Source organism: Plecotus auritus, assembly GCF_963455305.1.
Source record: "Plecotus auritus genome assembly, chromosome: 6".
NCBI classification, from domain to species: domain Eukaryota; kingdom Metazoa; phylum Chordata; class Mammalia; order Chiroptera; family Vespertilionidae; genus Plecotus; species Plecotus auritus.
The window spans coordinates 165,298,597-165,318,905 of NC_137773.1; the positions used below are offsets into that span (position 1 = coordinate 165,298,597).

A 20,309-nucleotide genomic window follows, 5' to 3' on the forward strand; every position below is an offset into this window, starting at 1 on the left:
AGTTATAGAAGATAAATAAATCCCAGCTACCAGGGCCTCCGCTTGGGTTGCCGGGGGGCGTGGCCGGCCTGCAAACCACCACAAGCCCCTCACCCAAGCCGCCCCACGCCCCAAGGGAACCCCCACCCTGATCCAGGACACCCTTCAGGGCAAACCAGCCGGCCTCCACCTGTGCACCAGGCTTCTATCCTATCTAATCCTCCTATCTAATAAAAGAATAATATGCAAATTGACCGTCACTCCAACACACAAGATGGTTGCCCCCATGTGGTCAAAGATGAATGACCCCATGTGGACACAAGATGGCCAGCAAGGGAGGGCAGTTGGGAGGGACCAGGTCTGCAAGGGAGGGCAGTTGTGGGCGATTAGGCCAGCAGGGGAGGGCAGTTGGGAGGGACCAGGTCTGCAAGGGAGGGCAGTTGGAGGCGATCAAACCTGCAGGGGAGGGCAGTTAGGGGTGACCAGGCCTGCAGGGGAGGGCAGTTAGGGGCAAACAGGCTTGCAGGGGAGCAGTTAGGCATCAATCAGGCTGGCAGGGGAGTGGTTAGGGGGTGATCAGGCTGGCAGGCAGAAGTGGTTAGGGGCAATCAGGAAGGCAGGCAGGCGAGCAGTTGGGAGCCAGCAGTCCTGGATTGTGAGAGGGATGTCCAGGTAGGATCGGGCCTAAATGGGCAGTTGGACATCCCTCAAGGGTTCCCAGATTGGAGAGGGTGCATGCTGGGCTGAGGGATACACCCCCCCCCCCCGTGCACAAATTTCGTGCACCGGGCCTCTAGTCACAAATAATATAAAGAAGAAAACAGAGTGGCCTAGAACACCATTTCCCAGGTTGATATTTTCAAAAGTGATATAGCCACAGATAAAGCAACTCAAACATATAAGAAGGCACAAAATTAGAATTAAGATGGTAATTTCCCACCTACTCCCTCTTCCCAAAGGGAATCACTGTTAGCAGTTTCTAAGTATCCTTCTGGAAAAAAAAATGTACATATGCATATATACCACTGTATATAAAGGTTTTATTTTTTCACAGTTAATTCTTTTATCCATCTGTGATTTAATATAGCCTGTGAAATTATTATGCAATTCAGTTTTTCCCAAAAAATTGTTAACCAGTTGTTCCAACACAGTCCTCTTTGCCAATAATGGATTGGCAATCAGTTTTGCCAATTAGTTGGTTGGAATTGACTGGTTATCCCAATCATTCCATAAGGCTGATCCTTGCTCTCCAATCCCTGATTTAAACCTTGTGTCTACCTACAGATTTTGGTGAGGATTTTTACCTGCCTCTAAGCTCTGTTTGCTGTAGGAAGGTTTCAAGTGGGGTGCAATAGGCTCTTTTGGTTTGTAAAGACAGACAAATGCACAGAAGTCCACCTCTTTCCCTCTGGCTTCTGTTTACCCAGTGCTTCCACTCCCTTTGCTATGGGTTGGATCATAAATGACAATAAAAGGCTTACGGGAGTGTCACAGGCTAAAGAAGGTCAGGGAGTGAAGGACAACACTGGAAAACAGCATTGCCATCATTGTTAAGATTGGAATATGGTTGTATGCCAGATCATTGCATTGACATTAAATTTCCTATACTTGATAATTACGCTGTGCTTACCCAGGTCCCCTTTCTTGATGACATTAGCAACCAACACATTTTTAATTATGGTAGATGCAGGAATTCCAGCCCACTTGAGTCTTTTATAGAAAAAGAAGAGAAAGTGGCATTATTTTTAGTATCGTCTATAAATATTAACTGGCATGGTGAACTATGGTGCCCCCTTGTGGTAAGAGTTCCCTTCATTCTTGGGACTGATCTCACAGAATCCAATACTTTTACTCAGTCGTACCCCAAATATTTTTCAAAGCCTATTATGTGTCAGGCACGCTCTAACCAAGTGAGCTACCTGGCCAGGACTGACCATTTTTTATTTCATCTGTGTCCCTATACTCTCTCCACTCACCCCTGGATTTTGTCGAGGGTTTCAAAGGAGTCATTAAAGAGGTTGACTCTCTCCCTGACTTGGCATGAAAGAGAAGGGGATTTTCCTGTCCTTTGGTTCATACTGAGTTTGGAGCAGCCCTTCCACATGGCTGTTGGGCATTACCTGTTCCGTACCAGATGGTCTGGGGCCCTGCTTGCCACATTGCTGCTTATGACTGGTAATAATCATAATACGGTTAGGGCTTTCTTATCCATGATTTAAAATCATCTTCTCAAAGTACACTTGAGAAACTGTGTTGATTGCTGTAAATCAAGCTCACCTCTCTCGTCGACCCTGTGAGTAATTTGCTGCCGCAGAAGGACTGACAGATCCCACTCTGTGTCTGTGGCAAATGGAGAGTGCCCTTCTCCCAGCCTGTTTCTCAGGTGGCTCAGGGCAGCCGACAACTGGATGAACGTCACGTGATGCTCAGAAGCATCCTTCATGTTGGAGGCACTGAGCAGTGGCCATGCTGAGGGACAGAGGAGAGAGACAGCAGTGATGTCATGGTCTGGAGGCTGGGGGCTAGCTGACCCAACCCGTGTGATGAAACAGGATTGCACAGAATCGCCCAGGTGGTCTGGTGACTGTTTAAAAAAAGGAAGAGGACAGCTTGCTCAAACTGACAGTTATATTTGGAAAAAGGAGAACTCAGCTAAATTGATAATAGCAATGCATGGAAAATAGAAAATGTGTTTCTAGGTATTGGGTGTAGATATTTTAGACATTTTGTTATGGAAACATTTTTTTAAAATATATTTTATTGATTTTTACAGAGAGGAAGGGAGAGGGATAGAGAGCTAGAAACATCGATGAGAGAGAAACATCGATCAGCTGCCTCCTGCACACCTCCCACTGGGGATGTGCCCGCAACCAAGGTACATGCCCTTGCCCAGAATCGAACCCGGGACCCTTCAGTCCGCAGGCTGACGCTCTATCCACTGAGCCAAACTGGTCAGGGCTGTTATGGAAAATTTCCTTGAAAACAAAAGTTGGCGACCGCTGGCCTAGAGGCAGGCAGAGCCCTCGTACTGTAGTCTTCAGTGAGCTTTCTGCCATCTGGTGGAGACGTTGGCTTGGGAGCCAGGACTTGGCTGGTGGGTTTATCATCTGATTTCTACAGCTAGGCCCTCCCCGCTGAGTCCCCAACAACCAGAGCACACTTCACATCAGGTTTTATGTGTAACATTTTACTTCTGTTTGTTTTTAACCCAAAGTCCCTAAACCACAGCAACAAAAAGTCCAAAAACGACTGAGTGTCCGTTTCATTCTAGGAACTGTCCCGGGGGAGGGGGATCTAGCCGTAGCAAAAACAAGGCCTCTGAATGCAGTTCTGTGTGAAAATATTGGTCGATGTTGCATCCGTTCTCTATTGCCATAGTGATGCCGAGTAATAATCACAGAATCTCAGGGGCGTACAAAATAAGCACAGCTAACACGTCCGTGGGCCTCTGGAGGTTGGCAGATCTTGCCCGGGACAGCCGGGTGGCTCTGCTCCATGTGTCTGTCATCTTCCTGCTTGGCCGCATTAGCGAGCCAGGGCATCTTTTTCATATATATATATGTATATATTTATTATTGATTTCAGAGAGGAAGGGAGAGGGAGAGATAGAAACATCAATGATTGATCAGCTGCCCCCTGCACGCCCCCTGGTGGAATCAAGCCTGCAACTCAGCATGTGCCCTTGACCGGAATTGAACCCAGACCCTTCAGTCCACAGGCTGACGCTGTATCCACTGAGCCAAACTGGCTAAGGTGAGCCAGGGCATCTTCTCACAGTGATGGCAGAGGCACAAGGGAACCAGCCCTACTGCACAGAGGGCATCATGCTTCTACTGCATCCTGTCTGTGAATGTCCCCTTGATCAAAGCAAATCCCACAGCTGAGCCCAAAGGCAGGCGCGGAAGTATGCCCACTCGCTGTGAGTCTAAGCATGTTGGATAGTCAAACCTAACACCCATAGAAAGGGATGCACTCTCCTCCCTTGGAAACGGGGTGGTTGGTTTTTAACAATAATCTGTAATAGATATAAACACAGGAACCCAGCTTATAAGCGTTCATGGTAGCAAAAAGTTAGCAACAGTTTTAGATTTCAAACACTAAAAAGATACTTAGATATAATACATGGACACAGTAAAATGCAAAGCAGCTATTAAAAATGATGTAGAAGCCCTGGCCGGTTTGGCTCAGTGGATAGAGTGTCAGCCTGCAGACTGAAGAGTCCCAGGTTCAATTCTGGTCAAGGGCACATGCCCGAGTTGCTTGCGGGCTAAGTCCGCAGTGGGGGGTGTGCAGGAGGCAGCCGATCAATGATTCTCTCTCATCATTGATGTTTCTCTTTCTCCCTCTCCCTTCCTCTCTTAAATCAATAAAAATATATTTTAAAAAAATAAAGAAGAATAAAAGAAAGCTTTAAAAAAAAAGAAAGAAAGAAAATGATGTAGGAAAGAAAATTAGTCATGTTGAAAATTAGTCATGTCGTTGAAAATTAGTCATGTTGCCCTAACCGGTTTGGCTCAGTGGATAGAGCGTCAGCCTGCGGACTGAAAGGTCCCGGGTTCGATTCCGGTCAAGGGCATGTACCTTGGTTGCGGGCACATCCCCAGTAGGAGGTGTGCAGGAGGCAGCTGATCGATGTTTCTCTCTCATCGATGTTTCTAACTCTCTATCCCTCTCCCTTCCTCTCTGTAAAAAATCAATAAAACATATTAAAAAAAAAATTAGTCATGTTGAGGCCCTGGCCGGGTAGCTCAGTTGGTTAGAGCATCATCCCGTTGCACCAAGGTTTCGGGTTTGATCCCTGATCAGGGCACAGAGAGGAGTCAACCAATGAATGAGTAAATAAGTGGACCAACAAACTGATGTTTCTCTCTCCCCCTTCCTCTCTTTCTCTAAAATCAATCAATAAATAAATAAAAAGAAAGAAAAGAAAATTAGTTTGTGCCATAAAATGAGAACCACATATACATTATGTTCCCAGGTTTGAGAACAGCTATGTATATTCATACTTCAGTCCGTTGAAGATGTATGCCAAATTGTGAGTGATCATCTGTGGTGAAATTCTGGAATATTTTTATCTTCTACTTCTACTCTTACGAATATTGTAAATTCTCTGTAATGACCATATGTTACTGTTATAATAAGGAAAAACGTATTTAAAACTGTGTTAGGTGTGAAAAGTTAAGATTACAGACTGTTATGAGTTTCCTTTCTTCCTAACTTTTCAACAGGCAGCAAAGTAATGGAGAATGGCCTTCTCTTCAAAGAACTTCTGCAGACGCCAAATTTTCGCATTACAGTGGTTGAGGACGCAGATACTGTTGAGCTCTGTGGTGCTCTGAAGGTAAAGTCAGCCTTTTATTCCCGCTCAGGGGGAGGAGTCCATCACGCATGGCCACGGCTAGCGTTGCTGAATCTCATCTGGAAGAATGGGCCCCGTGTTCTGTGCGCTTAACTACGGCAAAGAATAGTGAATGGAGAGCCTTGTTTATCACTTCCTGCTCTGCCCTCGCCTTTCCTGGGTGGGGCCAGTTCCTCTCTCACTTCTGGTTTGCTTTTATAAATCTGGGAGAATGGTGGTGTTTTGTTCTTCGGGCAGTTGGCAGCGTTAATATTTGGGAAGCATGGCGAGCACCTCGGTTGTAGAGGTCTACCTGGGGGCAAAGTCTCCTATTCATTCACATGTTTCTCCTACATTTTATCTCGAGTAGGAAAAGGAACTGTTTCCTCTGAATTACACACTCTGTTGGTGTGATGGCTCAGTTGGTTGTTCTTGTTAAAGGAAAGGAGTCTACTGCTTAGGGAGGTTTCTTTTTTCAAGAATCGTTTTATCTCAGGGGAAAGATCAGATTCAAGAAGCCGTTCCTATTGGCGAGGGGCTTGGGAGGGTAAAATAAAGGGCTCCTTACTTGCCTCCACTTAAAAAATATATATGTGTGTGTGTGTGTGTGTGTGTGTGTGTGTGTGTGTGTGTGTATGTATGTATTGATTTCAGAAAGGGAGAGAGAAACATCAATGATGAGAGAGAATCATTGATCAGCTGCCTCCTGCACACCCCTCACTGGGGATCAAGCCTGCAACTTGGGCATGTACTCTGACTTGGAATTGAACCATGACCTCCAGGCTCATGGGTCAACGCTCAACCAGTGAGCCACACCGGCCGGGCTTGCTTCTACTTTTTAAAGACTAGGTCAATGTCCCTCTCACTATCCTGGCTCTGGGAAGTAGCCTGGAGCTGGGTTGCTGAGTCATTTCTTTTGTAGCAAAAACTGCTTTTCAGGAATTTGAGTACGTAGGGAAGGAAATTAGGTGATCTGGCAATCACCTCACTTTGTAAGGTGAGAATTGCAACGATGAAAAGAATGTGGAGGAGACCAAGATCCAAAAAAATGCCTTCCCACTCTTTCTCTAAACTGTACATCTTGTTTTCTTGTCAGAATTTAAAGCCACTTTCTAGAATTAATAATGTGTGTGTATCTGCGGTCACGTGTCCCTGTACAATGAGAATTTTTAAAAAATTAAAGCCAATCAAAGACCTTGGCTCCCAGGTAGCATGTGCCCATATTTCTAAATGCTTGGGGGCATTCTTCTCATTCTAGGCAGGTCCTGTCATATATTTGAGATGCTGGCTTTGGCTGCTCTGTTTTATGTTTGTTGGTTGGGATTTTTATGTGTTTTTAATGGTCCTTCGTTAGTTCAATGACCACTCGGCAGCAGGACCATCATGAATGCCTAATTGCTCAGCGCTGGTCTGTGTGGCTCCAGAGCTGTTTTTAAGTGACTGGATATTTTGGGTGGGTAGATGGGGACGCTGTGAGATCCTGTGCTGGGGAGAAGACTCTAGAAAGATAGACAGCTCTGGCAAAGCTCTGCTAATGAACAGGACCCATGCTGGTCTTGTGTCTGAGCTTAGAACGGCTTTTCATTTGTGTTGGCAGGAAGCCTGTGAGTGGATTGGTACCTGCTACCACGGCAGAGTGGTTCATTGGGGTGAATGCAGGTGGGGTGAGAACTATCTATCGTCCTTTCCCTCAGCCATCCTCTGAAATGGGATCAGTTACCCTCATTCCTGTCGGCCTGCATCGAAGCTGCGATTTTTGCAAACCAAGAAACAGGCAATTTGGCAGTAATTGAGTCTAACCACAGATAGGGAAATAGAGATCCAGAGACCGTAAGTGACTCAAACGCAGCAACTGTTGGCACCAATGCAGGTTTCAAGAGTCTTGGTCTGGCTCCTTGGTTACTATGTCCAACCTGACTTTCCTGGTTTGTGTCTGGGCAGTTGAATAAAATGAAGCTCTCCCTTGTCAGAGCCTTCCAAAGCAAGGACAAATGGACATATGTTTGTTTTATTACATAAGTAACCATTGTGTTTTCCTGATCATAAAGTCATGCACATTTTACACAGCAACAGAGAGGTGTAAAGAAGAAAGTGAAAGTCACCAGTAATCCTTACATCCTGTGATAACCCCGGTCAGTGTTCGCTGTGTACCCTTCTAATCTTTCAGCAAGCCTGTGTAATGTCCCTTTTTTATTTCAGGGAGAGGAAGGGAAAGGGAGAGAGAGATAGAAACATCAGTGATGAGAGAGAATCATTGATTGGCTGCCTCCTGCATGTCCCCTACTGGGGATGGAGCCCGCAACTCCAGAATGTGCGCTGACTGGGAATTGAACCGTGACCTCCTGGCTCATGGATAGATGCTCAACCACTGAGCCACAGCAGCCGGGTACTATGTCCCCTTTTTAAAACAAAGACTGGATCTTACTTTTCAAATAGTTTGACATGTTTTACTCCTTTTCTCATTAACCTTTAGTAATCTTCTCCATACTCACAAATTTGAAAAATGTACACTTTTTTGTGCTCAAAAACATGAGGTCCTGTGACTGGGAAACAGCTCCTCACTAGGATCACAATAAAAGGAAAATGCAGAAGGATTATGCAAAATCTTTTGTACCAGTGCATCCCGCTGCCTTCAGAATGTCCTGTGCCTCCTACTTATGTTCATCTCTGAAGCAGTAACAGAATGTTCTTTTTAAAGTGTCAGCTTTAAGCATAATTTCTGTGCATTAAACTGAGTCCATTTAAAGGATATAATGCACTGGGCTTCACCACCACGATACAGAACATTTCCGTCACCCCCAAGCAATTCCACGTGCCCCTTTGCAGTTCACACCCCCACTCCCCGCCCCAGTCAGGCAGCCACTGATCTGCTTTTGTACACGAGATACTTGCATTTTGTAGAAATTTTATAATGAAGTTATACAGGATATCTTCTTCTGTGTCTGGCTTCTTTCACTGGGGAGGTATTTGCGTTTTCATGTAAATTTTAAGAGGTACTTCATACAGAAAAGTAGAAAACTCCTAAGTGTATAGTTCAACCTATGTTATCATTTTGAATAGATGCTTTATCAGGATTAAGTTTCTTTAACAGAGACCCAACATAATAGGGCTGTGAACAGGTAAAAGTATATTTCTTAGGTAAAAATAGTGAATCCCTATAACAACTCAATTGCACAGAATTCTTCGGAACCCAGGCTCCTTCCAGCTCACAAGGGTATGGCCCTTGTCCTTGTGGGGCAGGAAGAGACGCTCCTCTACCATTCTAGGTTCCTCTGTCTGGTCTAATCATTAAATTGACTATGAGCCAGATTAACAGGAGAAAATAACAAAATTTAATTACATACTTACGTACGGGAACCCCCTATACCTGACCAAGTCGGGAGACCCCACATACATGAGAGGTTCTAAGACAGAAAGGGGAAACGAAGTATACGTGACTTCCTGGGCTAAGGAAGGAGGTAAGGCTCCTGAGGTTTCTGGATTCACATGCCAAAGTGGCACATGTTGGGGAGGCCTGTGCTGAACCCCTTCATCATCCTTATGTTCTAAGATGGTGTCCAGAGCTCCAAGCGTCACATCTGCCTTCCAGGCAGGGTAAAAAATAGAAACGAAGGACAAAGACCGTGTGGCACCTGTCTTTTAAGGCAGGTTCTGGGAAGTTGCGATGGAGTCCTTTGCCTTCATCTCAACGGGCAGTACTTCATTGTGTGACCATACCGAGCTTCAAGGGAGGTTGGGAAATGCCCCCCCTCCTCCCGTAGCCATACACTTGCATGACAAACAGGGACTCTGTTACTCTGGAAGAAGGGGAGAATAGATTGGGGGATAAACCCAAAGCCTGTGCCGCAGTCGTTCCTTCGTAGGGTGGTCCGTAATGAGGTTAACGGCCCCTCCTTGCTGAGGATGTAGGTTTCCTCCAGGGTTTTGGCTTTGACAGACCTTGCTGTGAGGACAGCCTTGTGCCTAGTCTCCAGCCAGGGCCACTGGCAGACCCCTTTGGCCATATATGGCTGTTTACATTTACATTCAAGTTAATCAACACGTAAAAAAATTTAATTCAGTTTCTGAGCCACAGTAGCCCCATTTCAAAGACTCAATAGCCATGTGAGTGTCAGTAGCCAGTGGCTGCGGGCTGCTGTAATGGATAAGCAGATATAAAATATTTACGTCGTTGCAGAAACGTGTAGGGACAACACTGCTGGAGCTGAAACAGCTGCTTTCCTGGTGCCGGGCCTGGCGGGCCAGGTGTGGGCTTGACTCAGCCCCCTTGGCTTCATCTCAGCCAGGCTGCCTTCTCCAGGGCCCAGCCTGCGAACCACACGTGCTGCGTCTCCTTATGGTTAGCCCACCCTCTGCAGACAGAGCTTCGTCTTAGGTCACGTGCACTGGGAGCTGGCCTCTGGGAGCTGGGAGTTGGCTGGGTTGTGGCCTTACAGAAAATAGTGAGCACTGACTTGGTTTCCGTGGAGCCATTCTTCCTACGTGGTGAGAGTGTCGGCATGGCCTGCGGGTAGCCTGGGCCGCCTCGCCAGTTTTATATTCCTTTCGTGGGAGAATAGGATGGGAGCGGGAGGAATTGAGTCCCACCTAACCCACCCCGATTCAGAATTGCAAAGGTGGCGCTTCGGGGTGGATGAATGCCATCACCCAGGAAATGGAGAAGGGCTTAAGCACGTCTGTCTTCTGAAAACCGTGGTATTTTTAACTCCAGAGCAGTTTAAAGCAGATTTAAATGCACAGTGGATAATGATAACTTTCACAGCTGAGCGACCTCGGAGGACATCTGCTCGGATGCTATGCAAACACGATATGACTGGTTCCGTGTGTTTATTTTTCTTTTGACAGTGATAAGTGGTAGAGGGAGAGAGCGAGGATTTCAAGATCCATCATAGATTCAACTGGGTTGGGGCCCGAGGTCCCCTCGGAAGGAAGAGTTTATGCTGCAGTAGCCCCTGGTCCCCCATCACCCCACCCAGGCCCCCATGGGGAGGTTGGCTGTCTAGTGGAGACAGTGAGGTGGTCCTGACCTGTGTACCCTGCAGTGAAGGGGCCGACAGAGTCGCATGAGCCCCCAGGCCACGGGCACCCTCATCTGCCTTTTCTCTGGGTGCAGTGACATGAAGGTCAGAGGCAGTTCTTTGGAGCTCAGGGCCGGGATGCTTCCAGTGGCTGACAGCTTGCCCCTTTGTCTAAGTCTCCTCAGTTGGGTGGGGCCAGCTCTTCCTATTAGAAAGTTCTCATCTTGACTCTGCAGTGGCCCCTCTGTGCCCTGGAGCAGCGAGGTGTGACCTCCCTGGAGAGGACTGGGGAGCCAGCTCCTGGGTTAGAGACCCAGCTCTGCAGGTCCTGGCTGTGGGACCCGCAGGCTACTTATCCTGTGCGCTTGAGTTTCCTCACTTCCCACCCCGAATCTATGAGGACCTGCCTCGTAGGAATGTTGTGAAGATTGAATGCATTAATAATATATGAAGCATTGAGAACAGTTTGCTAAGGTTAACTTGTGTTGTTATTTTTATTATTTGCTCCCATAAATCTTTTCTCCTCCTAAGCCTCCATGCAGGCAGGCAGGTGGGTGGGCACTCCCACCTGACATCTAACCACAGGGTTCCAGCAGGTCTCTGACCCAGGGAGGAGGGGGTGGCCAGGCCATTTTGCCACAGCGCGGAAGCAGGCAGGCACAGGGAAGAGTGGGGCTGTGGAACCAGGCAGTCGACCCTTAGTGCTGACCCCTGCACTGGATTATCACCTTCTGCAGAGGCAGGTCTAGCACAGGTAATGACCCAGCAATTCCACTCCTAGGTACGTACCCAAGAGAAATGCCTGTGTGTGGTCGCCGAAGGATACGTACCTGGATGTCCTTACAGCACCCTTTGTAATGGCCCCAACCTGAAAGCTACCCCAACGCCAACCAATAAAAGAATGGATAAATAGATTGCACTGTATTCACACAGTGGAATACAATACAGCAGTGAAAATACTAGTAATTGTTCTGTGTGTAAAAACAGGGCTGAATCTCACAAACATGTCAAATTTGAGACAAAGCTAGACAGAAAAGATTACATGCTGTATGATTCTATTCATATAAAGTTTAAAGACAGGTAAAGTGAGTCTGCTGTTATAAGTCAGGACCTTTGGTGGGGGGTGGGGGACTCTCTGGGGCCCTGGTTATGTTCTATTTTTTTTTAAAGGGTGCTGGTTACATGGGCGTGTTCAACTTGTGAAAATTTAAGCTATGTACTTATGATTTGTGCTTTTCTGTATGAATGTTATATTTAAACTAGAGGCCCGGCGCACGAAATTCATGTGCAGGTTCGGTTCCTAAGCCTGGCCTGCAGTCAGGACCATCTTCCCCAGCTGTTCGCAGCCGGCCCCACCCCCTGCCGCCACCCACCCCAGTTCCCTGTTCGCCATCAGGCAGTCGGAGCCTGCCGGCCAGGGAAAGGGACCAGAGGTGGTCAGTGTGCCTCATAGTGACTGGTCAAGTGGTCGTTCTGTGGTTAGGGTCAATTTGCGTATTACCCTTTCATTCTATAGGATAGAAGCCTGGTGCACAGGTGGGGGCCAGCTGGCCTGCCCTGATGGGGGCCCTGGATCAGGGTGGGGGTCCCCCCTGGGGGGCAGGGCTGGCCGGGGTGAGGGGCTACAGTCGTTCTGGTCTCTGGTCGTTCTGGTCGTTCCACCGTTTTGTTCGCTCAGTTTTATTATATAGGATAAAATACTTGATTTGAAAACAAACCCAAAAGGTAAGGCAGTTGATCCAAACAGTATTTAACCGGTGACCATTATCAGTGTTCTAGTTTTCTGGCTGATGCTCATCAATTGCTGCCTCCTGCCGACCCCAGATCTGGGCTCCCGTCCTGAAACTGGGTCCCTTCTTTCATCTCTCTTGCTCATAGTCCAAGAGCAGAACCGAGGGCTGTACAGGAACCAGTGGTCCTGTCCCGGCCTCTCCCCACCTGCCCCGCATCCTCACCCGCAGGGATGTGTGACAGTTTCCTGGCCTCCCTGTCTCCTTCGCAGAACATCGTAGCGGTGGGAGCGGGCTTCTGCGACGGTCTCCACAGCGGAGACAACACCAAAGCTGCCGTAATCCGCCTGGGACTCATGGAAATGATTGCCTTCGCCAAGATCTTCTGCAAGGGCCAGGTGTCCACAGCCACCTTCCTAGAGAGCTGCGGCGTGGCCGACCTGATCACCACCTGCTACGGGGGCCGGAACCGCAGGGTGGCCGAGGCCTTTGCCCGGACGGGAAAGGTAGCCCCTGGCCTGCCCTCCCCATACCCGTCTCCCACTTGTGCCCCCTGGGCTGGGTGGGTGAGCACGGTGCAGCGGAGGTGGAGGCCAGGATTTGATGTGTGCTGGTTTGTCCTGTTTACCTGTCTGCTTTCAGTTAAAGTACTTCAGTCTTACGTCCTTTATCTTGTACATCTGTTTTTTTAATACATATATTTGTATTGATTTCAGAGAAGAAGGGAGAGGGAGAGAGAGATAGAAACATCAATGATGGGAGAGAATCATTGATTGGCTGCCTCCTGCACGCCCCACCCCCCATCCCCCACTGGGGACTGAGCCCGAAACCCAGGCTTGTGCCCTGACCGGGAATCAAACTGTGACCTTCTGGTTCCTCAGTCAACGCTCAACCACTGAGCCATGCCGGCCAGGCTCTCTCGTACGTCTTCATCTTTCTTGGGCTTGTAGCAGAGGAGTGCAGCTCTGCTTTCCCACTCTCCTCTGGAAATGAGTGACTCTCTAGTGCCAGGCGTCCTCAAACTACGGCCCGCGGGCCACATGCGGCCCGCCGAGGACATTTATCCGGCCCGCCGGGTGCCGCTGCCTGTCCTGCTCAGCAGCCGACTGGTCCCGGGCCCGCAGTGCGCATAGGAATTTGTTCATAGTTTTTTTTTTAAACTATAGTCCGGCCCTCCAACGGTCTGAGGGACAGTGAACTGGCCCCCTGTTTAAAAAGTTTGAGGACCCCTGCGTCTAGTCCTTACCGTAGATTACTTTTCATCCTTTGTTTTTAAGACCATTGAAGAATTGGAGAAGGAGATGCTGAATGGGCAGAAGCTCCAAGGACCTCTGACTTCTGCGGAAGTGTACCGCATCCTCAAGCAGAAGGGGCTGCTGGACAAGTAAGTCCTGTGTCTCCCCGAGACCGGAGAAACGCTTATCATCCCTCTCCCCTCGTGACCGCCAGCCTGGTCCTTTGTGTGACGTGAATGTCTGTGGCAGGAAACACCCACCTGCCCTGAAAATGGGTGTTGACACAAAACACAGACGCAGCTCAGCTTCAGGAGGAAGAGCTTCATTCTTTGTATTATAAAACAGGAAGTTTAGGACTCTGGGTTGTTTGGTAAGACCTACGTGTTACCCGTTTTAAATTAAAAAAAAAAAAATGAATGCTTTGTTGGCTTTGTAAAAAGATAGAATCTTGTTAATAAACTGCTCAGCAATTCAGAAGTGAAGGGAAGACACGTCACCCCAGAATTCAGCCGCGGGCAGTGAAGGGACCTGTGTGAAGGTTTGGTGAGCAGCCTTGCAGCCTGCCCTCGTGTGCATGGATGGATGTTTGGACGGACGGATGCATGCATGCATCTGGTCTCCGCTGCACCTTTCAGGCTGGTCACATGGTAAAGGTGGGCTCAGGTCAGCTTGAGGAAGGAAGCCCCACAGCACCACGGAAGCTACCCGGCCACCCTCAGGCTGCCCCTGGCCCTTTATCTTGCTGATTTGTTGAGCCTTCCTCCATAATCAAGTTGCTTTACATTGATATTTCCATCTCTCTCTCCCTCTCCCTTACTCTCTAATGCTTATGCAGTGTATTCTGTGTATCCTTAACTCTCCGTAATACTCCGTGGGAGAGGGGACGTCTGGTTGCCCAGGAGAGTAGGGAGCTAGGCAGCTCTGTGGATGCTGCCAGGAGGTGGGTTACAGGCAGCGTCTCTCTAGTTGGTTTCCTTCATCCTCTCACGTCAGCCCAGGTGTCTGCTGGTCCCAACCTGGCATCCTTACCTTACCCTGCTCTCCTCTTTCTACCCATAGGAGTCCCTAAGGAAAGTGGAAAATGAGGGTGGACAGGGCATTTGTCTTCCTTCTTTAATTTGCATTTTATATTTCCAAAACGGCTTTCAAAATCGGCCAGGCAGAGATGGAAGTCATAAACAAGCCCCCAGAGGAGGAGAATTACCTTTAAACCGTGACTTCCAGGAAAACACCTCCGACACGCATGGTTCTCCTCACATATTTAACAGCAGACAGCGATGCGCTGGTGTGCGTGGCTGGCCGCCTCAATGGCCATTCGGTCTTCATCAGGGATGTGTTTCAAGTCTTAAAAAATACCTGGGTGTTTGGTGATGGTTAGTATCTCCCAGTCACGATTTTAAAGAGGGATCTGTGTGACGAGTTTATAAATTCACGAGTTGGCTGGCTGTCTGCATTCATCGCTTCACCCGGGAGGACAGCCTGAAACGGGCATTCTGGGATCAGGCCCTGCCTGCTTTAAAAAGCAGATGTAATCAAGGAGGCAAAGCTCAGCTCTGAGCAGACGCCTCCCCTCAGTCATGTCCCATGTTCTCCCTTCTGACTAGAAATTGAACAGGCTGTGCCTGTGCTTAATGAGGTCTCTGGAGGGGGCACCCCCTTCTCCCAGGCTGGAGTGTAGAGCATGTGGGACTTTCCCTCCCCTGCACCTGCTTCCCAACCTGCACAGACAGAGTCGAACTCTAACCTTCTCCTTTGTGCCACCTCTTGCCTTGATTTTTTTCTTTTTTCATTCCGGCCCTCACGACTCTGGTCTCCCTCTTATATCCTTCTTTCCTCCCTCCTCCGTTGCTACGGAAAGAGCCCTAAGCAGGAGGGCAGTGTTTAAGGCCATCTGCATCTTACTAGCCACGTAGTCTTAGATCAACATTTTAGGTGTTCTGTGCCCCAGTCGCTTTATCCACAAAACCAAACTGGTAGACCAGATGATCACTGTGGTCCCTTGTCCCTCGAGTATGCACATTCAGAGGCCTCCTGCTCTGACAGAATGAGGTCTGCAGTCCTTGGGCTGACATTTGAGGCTGCCCCTCTCAGTCCAGTATAGGCATACCTCATTTTGTTGTACTGCACCGATGTTGCTTTTTTCACAAATTGAAGTCAAGACCACCTCCCCCAGCCCCCGCCAGGAAAAAAAGATATACTTGCTTTGTTGCGATACTTGTTTTGTTGTAGTGGTCTGGAACTGAACCCCCAATACTCTAAGGTATGCCTGTACCAGCTTACCTCCTGGAGTTTATCTGTGGTTACATTCATAAGCTGTTATTTATTGCACATCCCCCATGCACCAAGTGTTGTATGCTTTACATGTAAGCCATTTCATACAATAAGCCTGAATGTCCAGCCCATTTTACAGATGAGCAAACTGGGCCAGAGAGGTTGTGAAACTTTCCCAGAGTTAATAGGCTGTGGAGTCCGATTTGATTAAGTGTACCTGACTCCAAAAAAAAAAAAAAAAAAAAAAAAAAAAAAAAAAAAAAACACCAAAAAAACATTCTGAACCTTAAAAAACACACAATGAGCCCTAGCCGGTTTTGCTCAGTGGATAGAGCATCGCCCTGCAGACTGAAGGGTCCCAGGTTCGATTCCGGTCAAGGGCATGTACCTTGGTTGCAGGCACATCCCCGGTAGGGGGTGTGCAGGAGGCAGCTGATCGATGTTTCTCTCTCATCGATGTTTCTAACTCTCTATCCCTCTCCCTTCCTCTCTGTAAAAAATCAATAAAATATATATTTATAAAAAAAACACACACACACGCAATGATAGACTGTCATTATAGGGTTCTTACTAGATCATTTTCAGAATGGCCTTTAAGACTCTATTGATGCTTCAAGCTCTCTTTGGGCTGTGTGTGTAGGCCTGCATGTTTAAAAGCCTGATTGAAATTAACTTTATGTCCTTAGTGATATCTGCCATAGGACTTGCTGAGCCACTTGTACCCGGGATAATGTTATCTTTTCTTACAGTGGGTTATTAACCCACACCTTCACACCCTCATCTATTTCAAGCTTTCACTTACATGTTTTCACATCTTGGAAGAAAAGGCAAAATAAATCCAGCTTCCAACATGAGATCAGTGCTCTGCTAATTGGGGGTCCCCACGTTGGTTCTCCCAGGAGCAGTCCAGGCTGGGTTATTCGTGGTAATGTGTGGGCTGCTCGTCTTCATCCTTTCTGGAGAAGAGAGAGCAATACCATGCCTTGCAATTTAAAATGTATTCTCCATGCCAAAACCGGTTTGGCTCAGTGGATAGAGCGTCGGCCTGCGGACTGAAGGGTCCCAGGTTCGATTCCGGTCAAGGGCATGTGACTTGGTTGCGGGCACATCCCCAGTGGGAGGTGTGCAAGAGGCAGCTGATCGATGTTTCTCTCTCATCGATGTTTCTGACTCTCTATCACCCTTCCTTCCTCTCTGTAAAAAAATCAATAAAATATATTTAAAAATAAATAAATAAAATAAAATAAAATAAAATGTATTCTCCAGTCTTTTAAAATAGTGACAGAAACTTGGACTCGTTCCAGATTTGACCAAGAGCCTGAGCCACAAGTCTTTATGGGAATGAACATGGATTACCCCATGAGGTTTACCACGTGACTTGTTTGTAGACAGTGCACTCCCATTAGGCAGAGGATGATTTAGGTTGTACCAGGATCGTATGGCCAACAGTGCAGAGGCCCTGTACAGGCCAAGTAATAAAGGAATGTAGGAGATGGTCACAGGTTGCACTCTAATCTGCAATCTGTTAGGTCAGAAAAACTAATCCGTTGTCTGAGGTAAACCAGATGGCTTAACTTGTCTTTGCCTATTTTCCCCCAACTAGGTTTCCATTGTTTACTGCCGTCTATCAGATCTGCTATGAAGGCAAGCCCGTGCAAGAGATGCTGTCTTGTCTCCAGAGCCATCCAGAGCATTTGTAAAGTGGACTGTGCAGCATGTCAGGCAGCGTAAATCATGTTTGGGGTTCACGTGGAAACTGGAACTTGGCAACAAGATGTTGGCTTGACTGTAATCCCATCATGGATGAGTATGAATTTTTACAGGCTCATTTTGAATTTCGAGAAGCAGATCATTGGCTAAGATGCACTGGGCAACAACTAGACGCACATATGTGAATGCATGAGTGTGTGTGTTCATTTCTCATTCTGTGGATGTTTGCATGCATGAACCAAAATTAAAAGTCCTTTTTAAAGATTACTTTTGAAACTTTCCCACTGTGGTAGCTTATAAGATTGGAACTATCTCAGCTGAATTTTTTAGACCTAATTTATATCTTTGAAGGATATTTTTTTTTCTCATTCTCTTGATGTTAAAATTTAACCAGCATTGATAACGTGGTAGAATGGAAGAGCGAATGCGTTCAAAAATCAACAGACTGTAACTTTTAAACACTATCTCAAAGCCAGCATAATTAATGATTTTGTGAGTTGATCTCTCTCTCTCTTTTTTTTTTTAACAACTAGTTGTTTTTAATTAGGTAATCCACTCTGTAACTCCCTCTCACTGCAGTTTTCTGCATTTTTAGCCTCTTTTCTCTTCATAAGCTGCCAGGATGTGCAGAACACAGAAAACTCATCTGAGATTTTCCTGCTGTGACTGACACATTCATCTGATTAACCACACTTGGGCAGTGGTTTTTGTTTTGTGCAAACATTTCCTTTAAGCTTCACAGATCCTCTGAGAGGGGCTGCTGTTACTCCTTTTGAAGATGCTGTCACAGTGCCTGGTTACCTGATAAGGAGGGGGCAGAGCCAGGAAGCAGGTCTAGTGCTCCCCGCCCCACCCAGGTGCCCCAGGACCTTCTCAGATGTCCCTGGGCTGATTTGACCTCCAGCTAATTGGTTGTGTCAGAGGCCACAGGCAGCCTTTCTGGAGGCTATGGGAGGGCTTCCTGCAGCTGAGATTTGTGTGGGGCATTGTAGAGTCTGATGCCACTCAAAGTGTGGCCCTCACTTCATCGGCTTCACTTGGAGCCTCTTAGAAATGCAGGCACCCAGGTCCCACCACAGACCTTGGAAGTGGGGAACGGTACCTGTGCTTTAACACCCCTCCCACGTGTTTCTGACATTCACTACAATTTTGGAAGCACTACTGTAGAAAATTTACTTTACAACAGCATTTCTCAACCCGTGTTCCATAGGCAACTAGTGTCCTGGGACCCAGCAGTGGGGGCTTCTGGGTATTTCCTGGCAAGGTCAGGTGAGTTTGGGGAAAGCTGAATGTTGAAAGGTGTAGAATGTATGTTAGCATGTCAGTGGAACCTGTTTATGTAACCTAGCCAGGCCCAAGCGCATTCGATGACAGAGATTTTATTTTGGCCAGGAAACCTGCGAAAGTTTCCAGGGGACGCTGTTCTAGGCTGAGGTCACCTTCGATAACTCAAGTTTACCCATCTCTCCCCGCACGAAATTAGGATGAATAACGACCTGTGGTAGTGTTCGCTCTCACCTTTTCCAGCTCAGGCCTACCACGAAGCTCTGATGAAGCTTTAAGGTGACACTGGCAAGTACAACCAAGTACCTGTCAGCTTTGCTGAAACGCACATTATGGGGAATAAGTGCTTTTAATTCTAGAATTAGAATGGGAATCACTGTATCTTCTTAAATGAGATTGGTTTCAGGATAGCATTACAATGACCTTAGATAGCACTTGATAAACTATTACGGGAACATATGAATGTCACTTATATATTTATGGATTTTTAGTCACTTTGTGAGATTTTTTGACCTTTTCTATTTCTGTGGGAATTTTAAAAACTCTATCCAAATCACTTTGGGGGTGTTATAAAGCCCCATCCACAGAAGTATGTGAAAGCACACAAAATGCTCCAAGTTTTATTGATTTTAGTGCCACTATTAAGTCAATCAATTTTGCTTGTCACATGATTCATGTTTTTTAAAAGTTTGTACATAGGTAACAAAGTGTTACTTTTTAAGATACATAAAAGGGCTGTGAGCTAATTGTGGTGTCTATTAAGGAGGATAATCAGAGCTGAGGAATTCCGTCTTTTGTGTGTTCTCACCTGCATTCACCCTTCCTGCTCTGGATTTTGTACGTGAGTGTTTTTTCTTTGCAAATGCTCTCTTTCCCCTCAGAAGTCTGTTGACTGTACCTCTTGAACATACTTATGGTATGCCGCACATCATGGGAAAACGCAAATTTTATTATAAGTTTGTGCTCTACTGTCGCTATTTATTATTCTGTGAGTTATCTATTTTTGTAATCACCTGTGGTCTATCATCTCTCACTAATTATGGTAACAAAGAGGGAGACATCCAGAAGAGAAGCTTAATTTGTACTACTTCAGCCAATCTGTGAATGTAAAAACTACACTGTTGCCTTGCTGTATCCCAGCCTACTGTAATGCGGAACAGTTATGTGTCTTCAAATCCAGCCTAGCCGGTAGAGTGGAGCTAAACTCGCCCTGGTTTTTCATTAAACTGTTTTAACTATAACAAGGCCCCGTGGCATCGGCCCGAGGAATGGTGGGGCGCCAGCATGCAAAGGGTTCTGTAGTTTTTCCATTAATTCTAATCAAAGAGCCTTTTACTTACATGTGTACTGTATTTGTTTACAGACTATATAGGTGGATATAATTGATATAATTTAAAAGCTTGGTTTAATAAACATTTAACCTCCAAACCTGTGCTACTGATCTTATCCTTTTTTAAAATCAGTGAATAGCTTTATCTATTTAGGGAAGCTTTTTTTCCCCCTGAATTGTACTGCATTAACAATAATAAAAAGGCAATTTTTAAAAGAAAGTCTTCATTTCTAATTCATGTCTTCAAACACAGCCCTGGTCAGGGCACTTGGGAAAGGCAACCAATCAATCTCTCTCTCTCTCTCTCTCTCTCCCTCTCTCCTCCTTCCCTCCCTTCTTCCCTCCCTCCCTCCCCTCCTCCTTCCCTCTCTTCCACTCTCTAAAAATCAGTGGGAAAAATATCCTTGAATGAAG

The 20,309-nt window shown here is 46.8% G+C and overlaps 1 protein-coding gene across 1 annotated transcript in view; it reads left to right on the forward strand.

Annotated features, from left to right (window-relative positions):
- GPD1L (glycerol-3-phosphate dehydrogenase 1 like) overlaps positions 1-19,993 on the forward strand; it is a 38,336-nt gene extending 18,343 nt beyond the window's left edge. The window contains exons 5-8 of the mRNA XM_080675257.1: positions 5,208-5,320; positions 12,338-12,571; positions 13,343-13,449; positions 17,175-19,993. Coding sequence (XP_080531383.1) covers positions 5,208-5,320; positions 12,338-12,571; positions 13,343-13,449; positions 17,175-17,271 — 551 coding nt within the window. The 3' untranslated portion in view covers positions 17,272-19,993. The remainder of the gene's footprint in view (positions 1-5,207; positions 5,321-12,337; positions 12,572-13,342; positions 13,450-17,174) is intronic.
- The last annotated feature ends 316 nt before the right edge of the window (positions 19,994-20,309 follow it).